General features: G+C 38.2%; 1 protein-coding gene across 4 annotated transcripts; it reads left to right on the forward strand.

Moving 5' to 3' along the window:
• Positions 1-834: 834 nt before the first annotated feature.
• On the forward strand, positions 835-11,190 carry OTUD6B (OTU deubiquitinase 6B). Of its 4 annotated transcripts, none has more exons than XM_062490128.1 (7): positions 835-952; positions 3,393-3,551; positions 4,620-4,711; positions 6,071-6,383; positions 7,823-7,884; positions 8,475-8,581; positions 9,083-11,190. In XM_062490128.1, exons 1-7 carry the CDS (start codon positions 862-864, stop codon positions 9,165-9,167), a joined length of 909 nt encoding a protein of 302 aa, XP_062346112.1. In that variant the 5' UTR covers positions 835-861; the 3' UTR covers positions 9,168-11,190. The 4 variants fall into 4 exon arrangements, with proteins under 4 accessions (XP_062346112.1, XP_062346104.1, XP_062346129.1 ...); XM_062490120.1 differs by having other exon boundaries at positions 3,393-3,547; positions 4,616-4,711; XM_062490136.1 differs by lacking the exon at positions 835-952 and adding an exon at positions 1,315-1,361 and having other exon boundaries at positions 3,393-3,547; positions 4,616-4,711.
• The last annotated feature ends 6,406 nt before the right edge of the window (positions 11,191-17,596 follow it).

Here is a 17,596-nt window from a genome sequence, read left to right on the forward strand (position 1 = left end):
CAAGAGTAAGAGTAAGAGCAATAGTAAAAGGAAGGGTAAGAGAGTAAGACAGTAAAATAAGAGAGTGAGGTTTCTGTTACAATACAATCAATCTTCTGTGGTGAATATTCTAATTTTCACTAACCCATCTAATACAAGGCACAAATCCTATAGCATTTACATACACCCTATAAGAATCATTACATTACCATACTGTGTTACACTTTAAACCCTAAAAATTACTCTTTGGAGCCCTTCTGCCAAACTAGCAGGGTCTGCTCTGACCCTTGGACCTGTCTGCAAGTAGAAGGAATTGTTCAGTCAAGAGGGGATTACTTTCAGCTGGCCATACTATTGTTTTCCAGTTGTTCAGTAACTTAGGTTTGGTATCTCAAAGATGGCTTTCATTTCAATCTCGCTTATAGTTTCCATATTCCCAAAATCTTTTGCCAGGCAATCATATTTATAAGGTTTTCCTGTTTCATCTTCCCCAACCCTCCCTCCCTCCCTCCCTCCCTCCCTCCCTTCCTTCCTCCCTTCCTTCCTCCCTTCCTTCCTCCCTTCCTTCCTCCCTTCCTTCCTCCCTTCCTTCCTTCCTTCCTTCCTTCCTTCCTTCCTTCCTTCCTTCCTTCCTTCCTTCCTTCCTTCCTTCCTTCCTTCCTTCCTTCCTTCCTTCTCGCCGAGCCGAGCCGAGCCGAGCCGAGCCGAGCCGAGCCCAGGCCCCAGGGCCAGGCGCGGGGGGGCCGGGCCGCTCCGCTCCCCTCCGGCCCCTCACGCCGCGGCGGGGGCGGTGCCGGGCGGGGCGGCGCTGGCGGAAGCGCAGCGAGCTCCCGCCTCCCGCCGGGTTCGGGGGTCAGCTGCGTCCGCCGGCTCCGGGCGCCCATGGAGGGCTCGGGGGACGAGGAGCCGGGGTCCGAGGGGCCGCTGCAGCAGCTGGTGAAGCGGCAGCGCAAGGAGAAGCGGGAGCTCCAGGGTGAGGGGCGCCATGCCCGGCGCAGGGCGGGCGGGGAGAAGGCTGGGGAGCGGCGGCGGGGACACGCGGGGCCGGCTGGGCTCGGCGTCTCCTCTCCGCCTTCCCTCGCAGGGAGCCCCGTTCGGCAGCGCGAGTGGCTCGGAGGGGCGGGAGGGACGGCGGCGGCTGCGGAGAAGGAGGGAGCAGCCCTGGCAGTGCCCTCGCAGGGGGACGAGGACGGCGGTAGCGGAATGGAGCGAGCGGGCGGCGGTGTGGCGGCCGGGCCGAGCTGCGGGAGCCGCGCTGGTCCTGCGGGCGGCCTGCCTTCCCGTGACCTGGGGAGCCGGGAGATGAGCGGGAGCTGCGGCTTAATTAATGCTGGGCCATTGGCGTGATGTTCGCGTTTTGTTACTTTGGTTTTAAGTTGAAGGTATGTTTTTTTTAAGGCATTCCAGATTGAAAAACTTGCCTAGGGGCTTTTCCTGCCCAGCCTGTTGCGTTTCTTCATTCCAAGTGCAGTTGATCTGAACCAAATTTTTATGTCCCGTCCAGCCGTAATAAAGTATCTGTACTAAAAGACCTGTGTGGTCTTACAGTGCTTCAGTAAACACTGTAACACTTTACGGTATTTGACCTACCCTATTACAATATGTTAACATAATTAAGGAAGTATGATAGACGAATTCTGTTGAGTTTCATAGTTTATAATAACATTTTTGTTAAGTCTTTCTCGTTGCTCGTATATTGATACGGGCTTTTCCTTGTTTGGTTTTTTTAGTACGTAATGAAAAAGGCCCATCTGGAACCTATTATCAGAGGGTTAAAGAAGAGAGGAGTCAGGTTATATGACTGTCACTAAATCTATAGGAACTTCATGTTTTGAGATGGCTGTTCCTCCCTCAGATTTGGTTGAAATTGAAGAGGGGTAGGAATCAAGCATTGTCATAGGTAAATGGCACATTGATTGGGAGGAGCAGAGGGTTTTTACATCTAGAGAAGGTGATAATGGTAGTTCTCCACTACCAAATGGTGGAAGGGGTAAACACAAGGCAGAGCCCCTTTCTTCCCAGTTGGGACAGGCAGGTGATTTATAGGTACATGTTTGCCTACTAGAAAATACATTCCTGGTTTGTGCATTGATGACTGTTTACCAGAGAGCAAAACTATAAGAATTAACACAAGGTGCATCCCAACACCTCTGGTTGATGGTACTTGCCTCCACACTCCCCCTCCCCCCTTTCCACCACCCATACTCTCCACTGTGTATTTATGTGTGCCTTTTATGTTCTGCATTCATTTCTCCTCTGTTATGTTAACTTTAATGAACAAAGCTGCTTTTCAGTCATATTCAGCTTATTAATCTGTGGGCTGAATGCTTAACATAAAGCTTTCAGTATAAGCATTCTTCCTGCCTCCCTTTGAAAAGTTTCATGATTATTGCCATCATCTTCAGCTCAATTGTGTCAGTCAGGGGTGAAGGACAGGAAAATGTACAGGTGATGAATAGCAAGCAGGGCATTAAATAATTGCTGCTGTAATTCTAAAACAGTGAATACAGAAGTAACAGCGTTAGCAGGAATGTTCGTTTAAGAACACAAGAGAAGACTGTGAGGGGAATCTGGTTGTAGTTTCCTATGTGTAATGGATGGAGCCAGATGCATTAAAGTAGAGAGAATATACTAGAGACACGGGCTGAAGGGCAACAAGAAACATCTTCATGGGAAGAATAAGGGAAAATATTTTCATAGCAAGAATCATTAAGTATTGTGAAAAAAGTTTCCCAGAAAGGTTGCAGAATGCCCATCCCTGGAGACTGCACAGTCACCCGAATAAATTTCAGGTACATTTGAATTAACGTAACCTGATGTAGCTTTGAGTTCAGCCCCACTTTGAGCAGGAGACAGAGCTAGGTAACCTCTGGACACCATTTCTAACCAAACTATTCTGTGATTTTAGAAATGAAACATTGATGTACAGCCTAGATATACTTAGGGACTTCAATCAAGTTAAGATTATTTTGTTTTCAAATACCCATTTTGCTTTTAGAAACTTTGTATTAAGGCTTAGTAAATTCAGTTTTAAATTTTAATCTGCTGCTTGTGTGATAAAAAAATTGCGCATCTTTTCTGGGAGATTTGATATTTTGATGCCCACAAAATCTTTTTGAAGGCAACAGGCCAAAGTCTGCTGCACTGTTGACGTTCATATGTGTTTTTATTAGTTACCTGGCATAAGTTTTTCCTCTTCTTCAGAGAAAGAAAAGGCAGTTTGCATCCTTTAAGAAAAAATATGGCCATTTGGAAAATCTGAGGATTATAACCAGTAGTCTCATAGCTAAGCTATTATACTGATTTGTTGATGTTTGTAAATTAATTTTTGTGTGTGATTTGTAGTCATTTTCTGCAATGACCATAGAGTATATATTGAGAAATAATGTTTTACTACACTGCTTCTCTAACAGCAAAAATTCAAGGCATGAAAAATACTGTTCCCAAGAATGATAAGAAGAGACGAAAACAGCTGGCAGATGAAGTTGCCAAACTAGAGGCAGAACTTGAACAGAAGCACAAGGAGGAATTAAAGCAGCTGAAGGAAGCTTCACCTGAGCAGAATAAGGTATGTGCACTGACTTCAGCTGAAATTGTACAGGTACAATTTGTGTTAGGTCTTTTTTAACTTTTAAAAATTACAATGAAATAACACTTCAAAGTAGTTATCCTTTTATTCACAGTATTAGTGGCTTTTAAACTTAGGAAGGCTTTAGCTCTTAGAATAAATGGGCAGTGCTAGAAGGGGCATGTAACAATAGGGGATTTTTGTTGTTGAGCACTGTTAAGAGAGTGGTTTGGTTGGTTGAAGAATTACTGTAAAACGTTGCTCAAGAGCAGGTTTAGTATAAATTTGCAAAAGCATAACAAAATTCAATGGCAAGATTTACTGTTACTGAATTCATGGATGAGGTTTACAGGGAAAAACACAAATGCTAAGCTGTAACAGAAATTAAATGTAGAATGGGGGAAAAGTGCACCAGCACAAGTAGTATTTCATGTTGCCTTTAAGGCTACATGAGTGACTCAATTATGTTAGAGAATTATTTTTTTAAGTTATTGTTATATTGCCACTCTGGTTATCTTATGTAAGCTACTCAAGTATTGATGACCTTTAACAGGTGTTTGACCCATCCAGTGTGTTTTGTCTTGCAATTTTGTCAACAGTGTGATTTTTTTTTTTTTTTTTTTTTGTTATGGCTCTTACTGGGTTAGGTTTGTAAGTTTTTTTTTTTTTTGAGAAGTTTCAACTCTATCTTTTTCAACTGCTGGTTATGCTTTGATACAGAGGATGGACCCTTCTGCTTTAATTTTCACAGAACTTGCTGATGGCTGGCATGGTGAGGAAAGGTTTTCCTTTCAGCCAGTAAGCAGTATTCACACTCCAGTATGTAAGAGAACATGCATCTTAAATTTGAGATGCACATAACTGTGTTGGGACTGCAGAAAAGTAACACAAATGCAGACAGGAGTTTGGGGTGTGGAATGCTTTGATGGCTTTTGTGCTACACACGGATCTTTGTGGTTAAACTTCATAAAAATACCCTGGAAGAGAACTTAAAACTTTTTAAGAAGATACATATCTTAGTTACTGTTTATACTAATAAGAACATTTAACTTTGTTTTTTCTTTTCAGACAGATTCCATAGCTGATGGGATTGCAAATATAGAGCTTGAAGGAGTAGAGCAGCAGATTCAGCATCATCGAATATCAAAAGCACAGAAGAGGCGGGTATGACTTCATGTTAAACATTTTGCAAATAACTGATTGACTCTTATGTTCAACTAAACATAACTGTAATAGCCAAATTTTGCAGGGGACATTACCTAGGTAATTCTGTGTTGATGCTGTACCTACTGGGTGCCTTGAAAATCTATTAAACTACTGCCTATGTAAGGATTTTAGAAATAGTTGTACTTTTCTATGCTCAGCCATGAGCTGGGAATCAGAATAGGTCAGAAAATGGGAACCATAAAAAAAGAAATTATGTAAAGAGGATGATTTTTTAAATGGCTTTCACTAAAAATATTATTATAGAAGTAGTTTAATTAAATACTATGTGGAAATTATGCAACTGATAATACTTTACACATTTAACAAAAGAACATCAATACAGAAGAAATTATTTTGAAATACTGAGTTGTTAAGAAACACTGCCTAGTGTCTGCTCTGTTAGGCTTAGATCTGGTTAAACATCAAATGTTATGGATTAACATTATCGTGCCTGCATGGATGTTGGGTCAGGGCCAGGGGAATACTGCTTTATTGCATATTTTGTCCTGTGTTACATGATCACTTACAAACATGTTAAAAGGATGTTCATAATTCATGGCACCCTGTCTAGGCAGACCAAGAACTCTGGTCTAGTTTGCCTATATTCTTATTTCCTAAACCAGTCTGGTCTTGATTTGTGGTGAGTTTTAAGTCTGTAAATGGGAAGATCAGTCTTCATACTGTTTGCTTTTTTGCTTGCTTATTTACATTGGTTCATGTTCCCTTGTTAACATCAGCATGAGCTTCTGAAACATTCTATGAAAGTAGGGTTTTTTTGTGCTATTACATCCCTACTAATATTCTCTACATGCATTCTTATCCATCCTTTAGGTTAGGAACAGTCTTTTATGATGTAGCATATCTGTCCTGAGGGAATTTCAGTTTCATGGCCTGAGCTCCATTATGCAGTCATGTACTTAACTGGTAGATCTCACACTTCTTATGAAAGAGGAGTGTATTCTGATGTTTAACTAGAATTCCCATGCTTGACTGTTGAAATAATAGATCCTGAAGAAAGGACTATGATTAAAAGCCTTTATATGAGTGTTGTAAAGTGTTATTTTGCATGTTGATATAAGTAAGATTTCTCTTGTGGTGTTGGAGGCAGTTAGGATATATCTATCACTTAACATTTGCTAAAGTTCGGGTTTATGAGGTCTCTAATTGATAGTACTGATTCAGATGAATATTTTATAGATAAGAATGTACTGAGAAAACATTGGATGTGTTAGATATAAGCATTAAGCTAAGAACTGTTGTACAGGCATATTCTAAATTTTAACATTTGATGTAATTTTTGTGTGTTTTTAATCTAAGGAGAAGAAAGCTGCTTTGGAGAAAGAAAGAGAAGAAAGAATAGCTGAAGCTGAGATACAAAATTTAACAGGTGCTAGACATCTTGAAAGTCAGAAACTTGCCTCCCTATTGGCAGCAAGGCAGTTAGAGATTAAACAAATCCCTTCAGATGGCCATTGCATGTACAGAGCTATTGAAGATCAGCTCAAGGATCACCAAAATTCCTGGACTGTTGCAACTCTGAGGAACCAAACAGCAAAGTATATGCAAAGTCACTTTGATGACTTCCTGCCTTTTCTTACAAACCCTAATACTGGAGATATGTATAGCAGAGGTAAGACTTGTAGTATATGAGATTTTAAAAACTATTATTACTGTGTCTGATTAATCTCAGTTACTGGCTGAATTAATCTCAGGCTGAATTCAGACATGTATGGTGTTTGTAACTTTGTTTGTTACTTTATTGTGTTCCATGGAACACAGAATTATGATCTGCTGTGAAACTTGGTACAGCTGGATCTCTAATTATTTTTAAAAATTAATCTTGGAAATATTATTCCCCATTAAAAAGAAGAAAACAGAACTTCCTGGTTACTAGATGATGTGAACCCATTCTGGGATGTGATTCAGGTTGAGGTGATCTTCTTGTCAAGTTTTGTATTGGTGTTTTCAATGTACACAGGAAAGCTGTTAAAATAGGTGTGAAATTCAAGCAAATCTATTTTATAAGAGTTTGAATAGATGCATCTTCTTATTCTACATTGTTTTTCCACTGCAAAGTATTTTGGAACCATTTTTTACAAGTAGACTAAACTTAAAAAGTATAAAGAGCTTTAGTGTGGATGGTGTCGGCTAAGTAAAAACGGAGTTTATGTACCTCTTATTTGAGCAATACATGATTTATTCATTATGCCTGGAACACCACAAAAATGCATAAATTTCCTTAATGCTACACTTGTTTAATAGGCGTTGCTTTGGATTTAATGTGGCCACTGGGTTCTGTCTTTCCCGTGTTGACAGACATTATTGTCACAGGTTAAGTGTGTCCCAGGAGAAAACTGGATAAAATTCTGCACAGCAACAGAGAATTTTGCTTTTCTGTTATAAAGGAAGTGAATGAAAAGTCATTCTGAGCAGTCTTCAGAAAATCTGAAGATGCTTCTTTCTAAAAATCTGTTTGTAAGGTTCAAAAGCTCAAGGGTTTGTAATTTACAAATTTTGTACTTGGTTTATGTAGAAGATGATCTGGAAAGATTTTCTATATCTATTTACAAATGAACTATTGAGAATAAATACTTCAGAGGTTAAAAACAAGGCAGGTAATCTGGAAACTTAAAGAAACCCTAGCCAACTCTTTAACTGCATGCGGTTGCAAGATTTTTAAAACATATCTGACACCTGACTAATGTAAGAACTAGATATCCTGCTCACTGTCACATTCTTTTCTAAAGTTTCTAAACATCCTCTGAAACTTAACAGGAAACTTAATTGTATGCAATTTCATGTTTGTTGTTACCTGTTGTTCTCTGAATAAAAAATATAAAGTATTAGCTGTACTTCCTTTTTTTTTATCCCTCTCTTCAGTCTGAAATTTTCTTTTTAATGAGGTTATTTTTTTTCCCTCTGCTTTTCTTCAGTGAACATTTTTATTTTCCTTTATAATGTGTTTGTACTTTTCTGGCTCTATTTCTTCATTGCACAATCAGTGATTTTCCTCAGTTGCTTGTTCTCAAACAAGACAACTACTAAAAATTGTCTTTTCTTTCCCTGCAGAGGAATTTGAGAAATACTGTGATGATATAGCAAATACAGCTGCATGGGGTGGTCAGCTGGAAGTAAGTATTGATAATTTTTATTTGTGAATTTCTGAAGGGGGTGAATATGCCTTTAGAAAAGGCTTCTTTAGAAAGAATATCTGAAGTCATAAAGAAACATAGTCATAAATAGCTTATTTAGCACTTATTTAGAATCTCTTGTGGTTATAGGTTGTTTTCCCACCATCTTTTCTGATGGTACGCCACTGTTCTGATGTATTTGACAGGTGAGGTAGTGAATTCATTCATAAATATCATTAGAAAGACTGACACTATGAGTGGGGGAGTGTTGTTAGGTTGTTGTCATGTAAATGAGAACTTGAGCTTCAAAAAATATGTATTTAGTTTGTCTTAATTTTAGGAAAGAACAGTTAGCAAATTAATGAAACTGGCCCAATGTTGCATCCTCTAAACAATGATTAGTTTAAGACAATCTGTTTTCAATTAAAGTTTTGAAAGTTAAAATAATTTTGCTTATTTTAATAAAGTTTATTTTCTGAAAATATTACTAATGTTATGTTTGAACTGTCTGCTAAAATTAAATACCTAGTCTTCCTGTCTCCTGCCTACATTGTTTTTTGTCCTGTTACTAAATTGTTTTTGCCTTAAAGCTAAGGGCTTTGTCACACATTTTACAAACACCTATTGAAGTAGTGCAGATGGATTCTCCTCCCATTGTTGTTGGTGAAGAATATTCAGGCAAACCAATAACACTTGTGTAAGTATGTAATTTTATCACTTAAATTTAGTGCACTTGTTTCTGTAACAGAGGGCTCAGCTTTGATTCTCACCTGCTCTTTTATTTTCTGTTACATGTATGATGTTGAAACACTGCTTGAGTAATGGTTGTGCAGGTCAGAAATTGTTTGTGATTGACACACTTATTTTGGAGAAATAGTAATTGGATTGTGTCTGACGTGCATCAGTCACTGATTTAGAGAATGCTACAAGGTCATTTTACCTATTAAATAATTACGAAGTAATAATGACTTTGATACAATATGGAAACTTTTTGTCTTTCTTCAGAGTATCTGTCAAACTGTGCCTGGAAGTCACCAGAATTTAAAATAGTTTTTATTAATGCTCTTCTGTGTAGTGAACCTCTGCATTTTTGTTGCTAAAGCTTGGCTTTATTTAGGTTGTCTTCCAGTGCTGTTACTGTTGGAATGATGTATAATTTTTGTTAAACTGAACATATTTCTGTAACTTTTTTTTTTAGGTATATGAGGCATGCCTATGGATTAGGAGAACATTACAATTCTGTAAAAGTTCTAACAGATGCTACTACAGAAAACAGCAGCTAGCGTACAAAAGTTGTACATTCACATGGATAAAAGTTGCATTGTGGTGTGCTGGGCTCCAGGAAATTCCCAGTAAGACTGGAAAGTAAATGGAACGGATTATAAATTAGAAACAAAGAATAAAAGACCTGCAGGGTTTGACTATAAATCAAGAATAGCAGAAACAAGAACGAAACAAAACAAAAACCAAAACCACACAACAATATTGTGAACTTGTTGGTGTTAATTATCTTTAGAAGATCTGTAAAATGGTGGCTGTGTAGATCAGGGTTTTTTTTCAATAGAGCTTCCTCTCAATGCTGCAGGGAAAATATCAAGTAATAAAAATTTGTTTTGGTTAATCTGCATTTCTGTTGAAGACTTAAGGTTACCTGAAGGTAGGTCCCTGTTCTATTATTTCTGTCAGATTTTTGCAGTAATGGAAGAGTTGAGGCATTTGAAATAACTGATTGTATTTTGGTTATGGAATACCCTCTGCAGTGTTTCTGTAGTCCTATCAGGATCTAATTTCAACAGTGTGGTATTGATTCCCTTCTTTATTTGGGCAGAGAAGATTTGGAAGTAAATCCAGCAGCAGAATATCTTGCTTGGCTGAAAGAATTGCACAGTCTTCTTAAAGACTTTAATGTAAGATTTTTACCAAGGCTAGATGTAGGGATTTTTTTGGTTTTTTTTGCAGTTGACAGTAGGAATTCAACTCTTGTGCAGAAGGAGCATTGTTGTTTTGGACTGTACATTATCCTGTCAGTGCAAGTTAACTGCACTGTTAATTCTCCACAGTCTTTCAGCTGTGCATTTTGGCGAATCAGAAGACTTACAGAGCTCCTCAGTATCCTCACTTCGGGTATTGAAACCAATCTGAACTCATAATTTCTGGATCTGCTTATCTAAGCACTTTGTCATCTAAAGTGTGATGTTTTATACTGCATTAAACAGCTGGGTACACACAGCTGTAGAAATAACCACCTTGGGTTTTGTCAGTAACTGAAAGTGATCTGGCAAAGAATTAAATTTATTTTAATTCCTTCTTATGATGTACAGAGACTTCAAAGGTTTTAATATGGCTTGACTTTTTACATTAGAAAATGTAGATTGTTGTCTGTAAATGTGACTTCAAAATTAGGAACATACTGAAACCAAAGTTTTAATCCAAAATTTTTTTAACGGGAAAGTGATTTTTGAATTTTTTTTAAAGCCTTAGACAGTAAAAGAATTGTCTGTATTTTACTTCTGCTGAGTTGGTTTGGAGAAAAGTGGTTCATGAAAAGATTAAACACCTTTGCCCTGGTTTGAGGATTATGACCTAACAGTATGTATCTTTTAGTCTTGCAATAGAGCTAGCCTGCAGACTTACATTCCTGGAACTTAGAAAAATCTGCTCGCTCTTAAGTGGAAGATAAGTGATCACTTTATGGGTCAGATTATTTCTGATTTAAAGCACTTTGAAAGAGAGGGGGCAAAAAAAATCAGATAATTACAGCAGGAGTTTTTGGACAAGCAGTTCTTCAGGCTCGTGCCTGCCAGGAAAACAAAGTATTAACCAGATCAGGAATTTTTACCTTCTTATTCATCTATTACAGTATAAGAAATATAGCTGGTTTGTAATACCAAACCAGCTGGTTTAGTGTAAACTTTGGTTTACTTCCTTGATTGTATAAAATGATGGTTTTAATTTTAAACAGAAGGGTAGGATACAACAGTATGAAAAGAATGTTTCTATTTATAATTCCATTACAAATTTCACTAAAAATAATAAGTACTCTTCTCTGCGTTGCTTAGAATTGATATGATATAAAATGCACATGCTGCATTTTATAGATATGCAGTTCTTTGGGTTTTTGGGTTTCATTTTTCTTTGATTAACTGAGAGAGAAAAGATGCCAGACCCAGGGAACATCTTCTTCCAAGAGTTTGTCATGTTGAAGATGTTTACAGTTTGTATAAAGTTAAATTAATTTAATATAGTGAGTGAAAGATCTTTGCTCATGCTGTATGGGACTTGCCAAAAAGTAATAAATTGGTTTATTTGTGGCAAATCGCGTTTGGGTCAGTTTTATCTTGTACTCAAATAGTTCACTTATTTCCTAGTATGAATAAGCTTATCCATTTAAGTTTTAGGATCCTATCCTAGTGTAATAGGAATTATAAAACAACTGACTGTATTCAGGCAGACAGAGCTCCACTCCATATGAAATTGTTTCTGAACAAAATCTATCCTCAGTGTTTTAGCAGTTAAAACTTGAGCTCATCTGAAAAACTGTATTTGAAAATAGTGTTGAACTTCCCCATGCATTAAAAGGATGGAGTGAGACATGGGGGGGGGGGGGGGGAGGTCTTCTCACATTTAAGCTTTCAATTTATTTGCCAGATTACGTTTTTCTCTGCAGAATAACACTATTTGCTTTTAGTGTTTATTTCAGTTGCTTTCCTTGCTTTATCTGTAATTCGGTTTTTTCAGCTGCTGTTTCTTTTAAGGACTGTTGGGTACTTCTTTCAAGGTTAATTGAGATAGTTGCCATTAGGAATGCTCACATAAACAGGAGGGAAGCTGTCTAGTGGTCTGAAATAAATTGCGTACCATATTCTGAAGGGGAAAAATGTATTTGTTGTTGCAAGCTGGTTACATGTGGCTCTTAGTGCTTGTCCTTGTCCCCTTCACTTACTCTGCACCAGAGTCTGCTCTCCTGTCCAGTTGCATAGGCTGCAGGCAGCCCCAGAGAGGGGCTGGGAGGTGGGTGGCAGCCAGAAGGAGTGCAGACCTATCATAATTTATTTAAACAGTAAATCATCTAGTAATTTATTATTTAGATAGTAAATTATTTCAAGGATTTTTTTAAAGAAAGAAATTATGTAAAATGAAGTAAAGCAGTGATGTCCCTTGTGCACATTTATACAATTACCATGACATCTTGTATTTAAATATATTGAAATATTGCACCAAAGCTAAAAAACCTTTTTTCTGTTGAGGGTGGCAGAGCACTGGAGCAGGCTGCCCAGAGAGGTCGTGAAGTCTTCCTCTCTGGGGACATTCAAAACCCACCTGGTTCCTGTGTAACATGCTCTGGGTGACCCTGCCTTGGCAGGGCGGTTTGACTGGATGATCTTCCCTTCCAACCCTAGTGATCCTGTAAAATACAGTGAAGAGGGAATTTGTTTCACAACCACTTGCTTTGAGGTAAAATTGTCGGATTGCTTTTTGCCTTCTCCCCATGCTCTGTTCTTCACCCCTTTTCACATGCAATTCAACAGGGGCTGTGATAGGCTCTAGGAAAAAAAAAACCAAACTGCTGAAATTTGGGGTATATGCAGAGCACATCCCCTCTGTTCCTACTGTGACTCAAGGAGTAAGATGTGTCGGCAGCGTTGTGACTGGGTACATCTGCTGCCTGTGGGATGGTGGCTTCCCCTGGGCTCAGTTATGCTTGAGTGTAACATTGTTATGAATTACAGAATTACTGGAGCTAAATGCATGGGTGACAGTAGAGTGGGGCCAGGAGGGGCACTCCCTCTGGCAGTTTGGGCTGTGGATTTTACTCAGTTCCTCTCTCAGCAGCTCTGGTTGCATTGCAGCTTGTGGATTCAGTGATGTGACAGTGACTGAGTGAGGACAGGCAATGTCCCTTTTGTAGGCAGTGGGGGCGATCGCAGTGCTGGGTCAGTGGCACTTTCCTGCCAAAGGAGCCAATGATGAATGTCCCGGAGATGGCCTGAAAGGTTTGGTGAGAATGGACATCAGAATGTCCCATCTGCATCATCTGGCTGCTTTGGACTGCCATCTGTCATTGGCCATGGAATTGCTGCAAGTGTACAACTTTCTGTTTTTAGTCCTTGAAACACATCGTGCCTCCCTCTGTCTCTCAGGGGATCTCCTGGGATGTATTTATGAATGACAAGCAGCCTGTATTCATTACTTGATCTATAAGAAGTTAAGCAGGCATAAAAATAGGATCTGAAACACAGAAGGCCTTTTCTGTACGTTCCTTGGCTCCAGTGAGAATGCTAACCCACCAATTCCTTTGTTTTGAGCAACTAATAAAAACAACAGATGGGTTATGATTGATCACTAGAGGCATATGATAGATGTACTTTTGAATACAACTTAGCAATTGCCTCTGTTTGTTAGAAACAGGTATAAAAAACTATTCATGCACAAAAATATTGGGTAAAATTCGGAATAAACTGATGTAGTCTCTGTGTTGAAGATTGAATAAATACATCAAGGTGTTAATTGAAAAGCTTTATATTCTTTACAAGTTGGAAAAATTAGAGTGCATAAACTTATATAGCAAGCACATTCAAAAATATTCCTAGGAGCTATGTTTTCTGCACAGGCTCCCTCAACTTCATCAGTTCTGCAAATATTTTGTCATTATATATGAAGGAGTTAGACACATTAAGAATCTGATGGTGCTGTGTTTGTCCATATATGAAAACCTTCCAGATGTGAGTAATGCTGTTTTATTTTTTATTGCTTTTTTTTTTCTTTTCCTTTGAGGGATAGTGTTATGAAAACATTTGAGCAAGGTCTCTTATTTGAAATTATTACATAAATCATAAAGATGCACTTTGGCAATTGCATTCTGGAAGGTATAAATATTTTTAAAAAGCTAAGGATGTTGAGATTTTAAACTAATAATTCTTCCACATACATACATATATATACACACATATATCCTCTAAAATCAAAATGTTAATAAAACCACAATAGTATAAATATGCAATAGTTTGCCATTAAATCATAATAAGGCTCCATTGAGTGGGGAAAGAGTGAGTGGCATCTAATGAAGAGTTATTTTAGTTTTAGCTGTTTGCAGAGTGTTGGAGCACAAAAAACCCCAGAAACATAATGGGGGAAGTAGTTGTGAATTGGGCATGCCCACATGAAATGCACAAAATTATTCAGTGTTGAGGAATATTCTGGATGCTGGTGGCTGGGTGTGCTACACATTGTGCCCTTGGCTGGGGGGGAAGTGACTGGAGCCCCAGGCAAACAGCTGTGAGTGTCCTTTTACACTTCAGTGCTTGTCAACAGTTCCACCATATTAATCAGCAGCCTCCAAAATCCAGAGTTTGGTGAGCTCCCTGAGAGTGTTCTCTGGGTTCACTGGCATCACATCTGCGTTCACATTACATCTCCTTCACTGGTTGGTGGAACCACAGATTACATCAATGGATTTTAAAAACTTTATTTTGATCTCTGGTATATTTATCAGTATTATACATTCTGTGCTTAATGTTACTAATTCAATTTTAGCACTTGGTGTCTGCTTGATCTGCTGCTAGAGTGTTATCCATCTGCTTCTGAACATTTTATCACAACTTTTGCAAACAACAGAAGAATTAGAGTCAACTGGGATATGTTTGAGGAAAAACTACGGGGGACAAGGAAATGGGGAATATAATGCAAGAATGCTTTAAATCCAAGTTGAAAAAGTGTTTTTCAGTAAAAAGCAATAAAGAAGCTATTAAGGAAAATTCTGCTGATCTTCCAAACCTTTACATTTTAGATTGTACATTTATTTTGTGACAATCAAGTAAAAATTGTGTTTGTTTTAAATAGAGAAGAAGCTGGAGAATCTGCAAAAGCTGAGCACTTGCTGTCACTTCTAAAAGAACCTTAGCTTTCCCTATCTTAACAAGTGATATTCTCCCTCTTGTGGAAAGACACATTACTAAAACTATGATAAGAGTCTTTTTCTAGTGAGACCATTTGGCAATTCTGTTATTTTTCATGAAACACTTTGATGCTGTCATGATTATCTACACCATCCCTATGTCCTACTTGTGCCTGACTGAGAGCCTTCTGTCTACTCTTGCCACAGACATCACTGGAAATAAAAAATGTAAAATGGGTTGTGTGGATACAGACTTGAGAAAGGACAGGCTGGGAAGGTGAGGAGGAGAGGGTTAGCTTACTGCTTGTCTGTGGTACAGGTGATGTGTCTGTTCATAGCTCATGGGTCAGGATCAGAGAGATGGCCTAAGTAGGCTTGTAGTAGGTCCCTGTTACACATCAACAAAAATATTTCATATTTTTATTAAGTTTACTAATAGCATGGGTATTTTGCACAGTTTGAGCTCCCTGGCCTACTCCAGAGCCTTAATCTAAAAGTAAGGCAAAGTAGACTAAATTTGGAAATTTTTGCTTTGTCAGTACATTTGGTTATGAAATCTCAGTAAATCCTGTGTCTGAAATTCTGTACCTTTTCTCTGCAAGATTTCTTTACACATTTGAAGAAGCACACACAGGTTATTTGTACAACATAAGAAAGCAAGTCTCAGTAGAGGATTTCTGGAGTATTTCACCTCACAGAATGTATGGTACACATCACAATGATGCATGTGCAATTGAAGTTTGTCCGATGCACAAGTGAAGCTATTATGACCTTCACAGAGTGGCCTTTCCAAAACTCATTAAAAATGTTACATGAAGATTGAAGTAGTCTTTATAAATTTCAAATGCATTGGTATGCAACAATTTGCAATCAGAAGACATAAAAAAATAATTTCCCTTAGCCCCATCCCTGGCAGTGTTCAATGCCAGGCTGGATGGAACCCTGAGCAACCTGGTCTGGTGCAAGATGTTCCTGCCCGTGGCGGTAAACTTTAGGGTTCCTTCTAACCCAAACTGTTCTATGATTATACCAAGGACTGAAATTAAATATTCATTTTAATAAGGAGGAAAAAGAATCCAATTCTGTACTGTGCACTGTAAAAATAGATGAGCAGTACTGACTATTAGAATCTAAGTAAACAGGTCAAGAAGAGAATGAACTGGTAAAGCTTACTTTTTAATAATTAAAACACTATGTTGATTATATATTGTTCAGAGTAAACTCTCAGTAAATTTTATTTGAAGAGCCTTAAAAATTATAAAAATAACTTCACTTCTAATTTTGCACATAGTACATGTCACAAAGATTTCCTTTTGAAGTATTGAAGTGAGGGAATCGATAATTCATAACTATACTAAGTCAAATTATGTTTTAAATTTTGAAACTAAGATTCTGCATGTTGCTCACGTGCACATGGACATACAAAAAATACATAGATATGAAACATGTTCTACATCTTTGGTACTTTCCTCAGTTCATTTTCTAAAGTAATGCAATAGTTAAATTTCTGATGTCAGGGGTGAATGTATCAATACACATGGCATTCTCTTCATTCAGTTAATGCCTTCAAGGATAGTTTAACCCAGTATTGCTGGTACACAGTGCACATGACGTTCTCTTCATTCAATTAATGGCTTAAAGAATAGTTTAACCAAGTATCTGAAGAACTATACACCAAGATTAAAGATATGTATTGAATAACTTTATCTCTTAAATATAGTCTCCTGCTTTAATAATAGCATAAATCAAAAAGCAGGGTGGTGGATGTGGGGTGGGGATATTGGTCTCAAAGCTGGGAAAAATGTAACAAGCTTTAAAAGTGAGCAAGTACCTTCCAACAGTTGGTTTACAAAATATCAAAATTTGATGACATTTTTCTAAATGCAATGTACAACAAATGAGTAAACATGAAGCATGATTTTCATATAAAATGTTAGTTTTAAAGGGATCTCTGGTGGTCCTCCAGACTGACATCCAGCTCACAGCAGCACTAGTTTCAAATAGAGCAAATTATTCTGTCTTTTGTTTTATGAGTGTCATCTTTTACAAGGAAAAACAGGAGGGAAGGCAACTGAGAACTCTGTAGACACAGTCAGAAGAGAAATGCATGTTCTGTGTGTTTGCTTCAGGCTGCAGGTATCTTGCTTCTGTGTCCATGCCAGTCCAAGGGGCCACCTCAGAAATTTTTTATCTGAAGGTTTAGCCAGTTTGAACTGAGTTTTCCAGTTTCTTCAGGCTCAGTCTCTTAGGTCATAGTGAGGGAGATGTTTGCTTGGGGTTTACCTATCACTTTGATTGCTACAGCCAGCTGACAGACTGCTTTAAAGGTATTTCTGCTTATTCAACCTTTTTACAGTACTGGTGTGCTGTATTCACTACAATTAACTCACCTGATGCTTATTCCTTTAGGCAAATCTTTCATTTCATCCTTCTTGTTAACTCTGCATTTCTTATATGAGCTATTGTGTTTAGTGCTTTTCAGATAAATCATTTTATTGGAAAATACATGAAGAGTTACAGAGACTGTCATCTCCTTCTGCTAGGGACTGTTTGAGTTACTGAAGAATTGGATATCAGTTGTTTCTTGAGACTCCCGGAGCTCTCAGCTGTGTACCCTGGTGGTTGTGAGCACATTCCTTGGCAAAGAAATCTGCTTACCATGTTTGGGCAGATGGGGAGCAACTCGCCCTTTCATTTTCTGTTTGAATTTCAGTTTGTAATTTTTTGTTTGCAATTTTCCATTTCCAAAGATCTTTTCATGATCACACCTCCCTCCAGTTTAGCAGCAGCTCCACATCTCATTAAAGCAGTTTCTAT

This window comes from Cinclus cinclus, chromosome 1 (genome assembly GCF_963662255.1).
Source record: "Cinclus cinclus chromosome 1, bCinCin1.1, whole genome shotgun sequence".
Taxonomy (NCBI): domain Eukaryota; kingdom Metazoa; phylum Chordata; class Aves; order Passeriformes; family Cinclidae; genus Cinclus; species Cinclus cinclus.

Coding starts and splice junctions, on each gene's coding strand:
- OTUD6B (XM_062490128.1), top strand. CDS start 862: ATGGAGGGCTCGGGGGACGAGGAGCCGGGGTCCGAGGGGCCGCTGCAG. Junction 953..3,392: donor GGAGAAGCGGGAGCTCCAGG/GTGAGGGGCGCC, acceptor CTTCTCTAACAG/CAAAAATTCAAGGCATGAAA. Junction 7,885..8,474: donor CATGGGGTGGTCAGCTGGAA/GTAAGTATTGAT, acceptor TTTGCCTTAAAG/CTAAGGGCTTTGTCACACAT.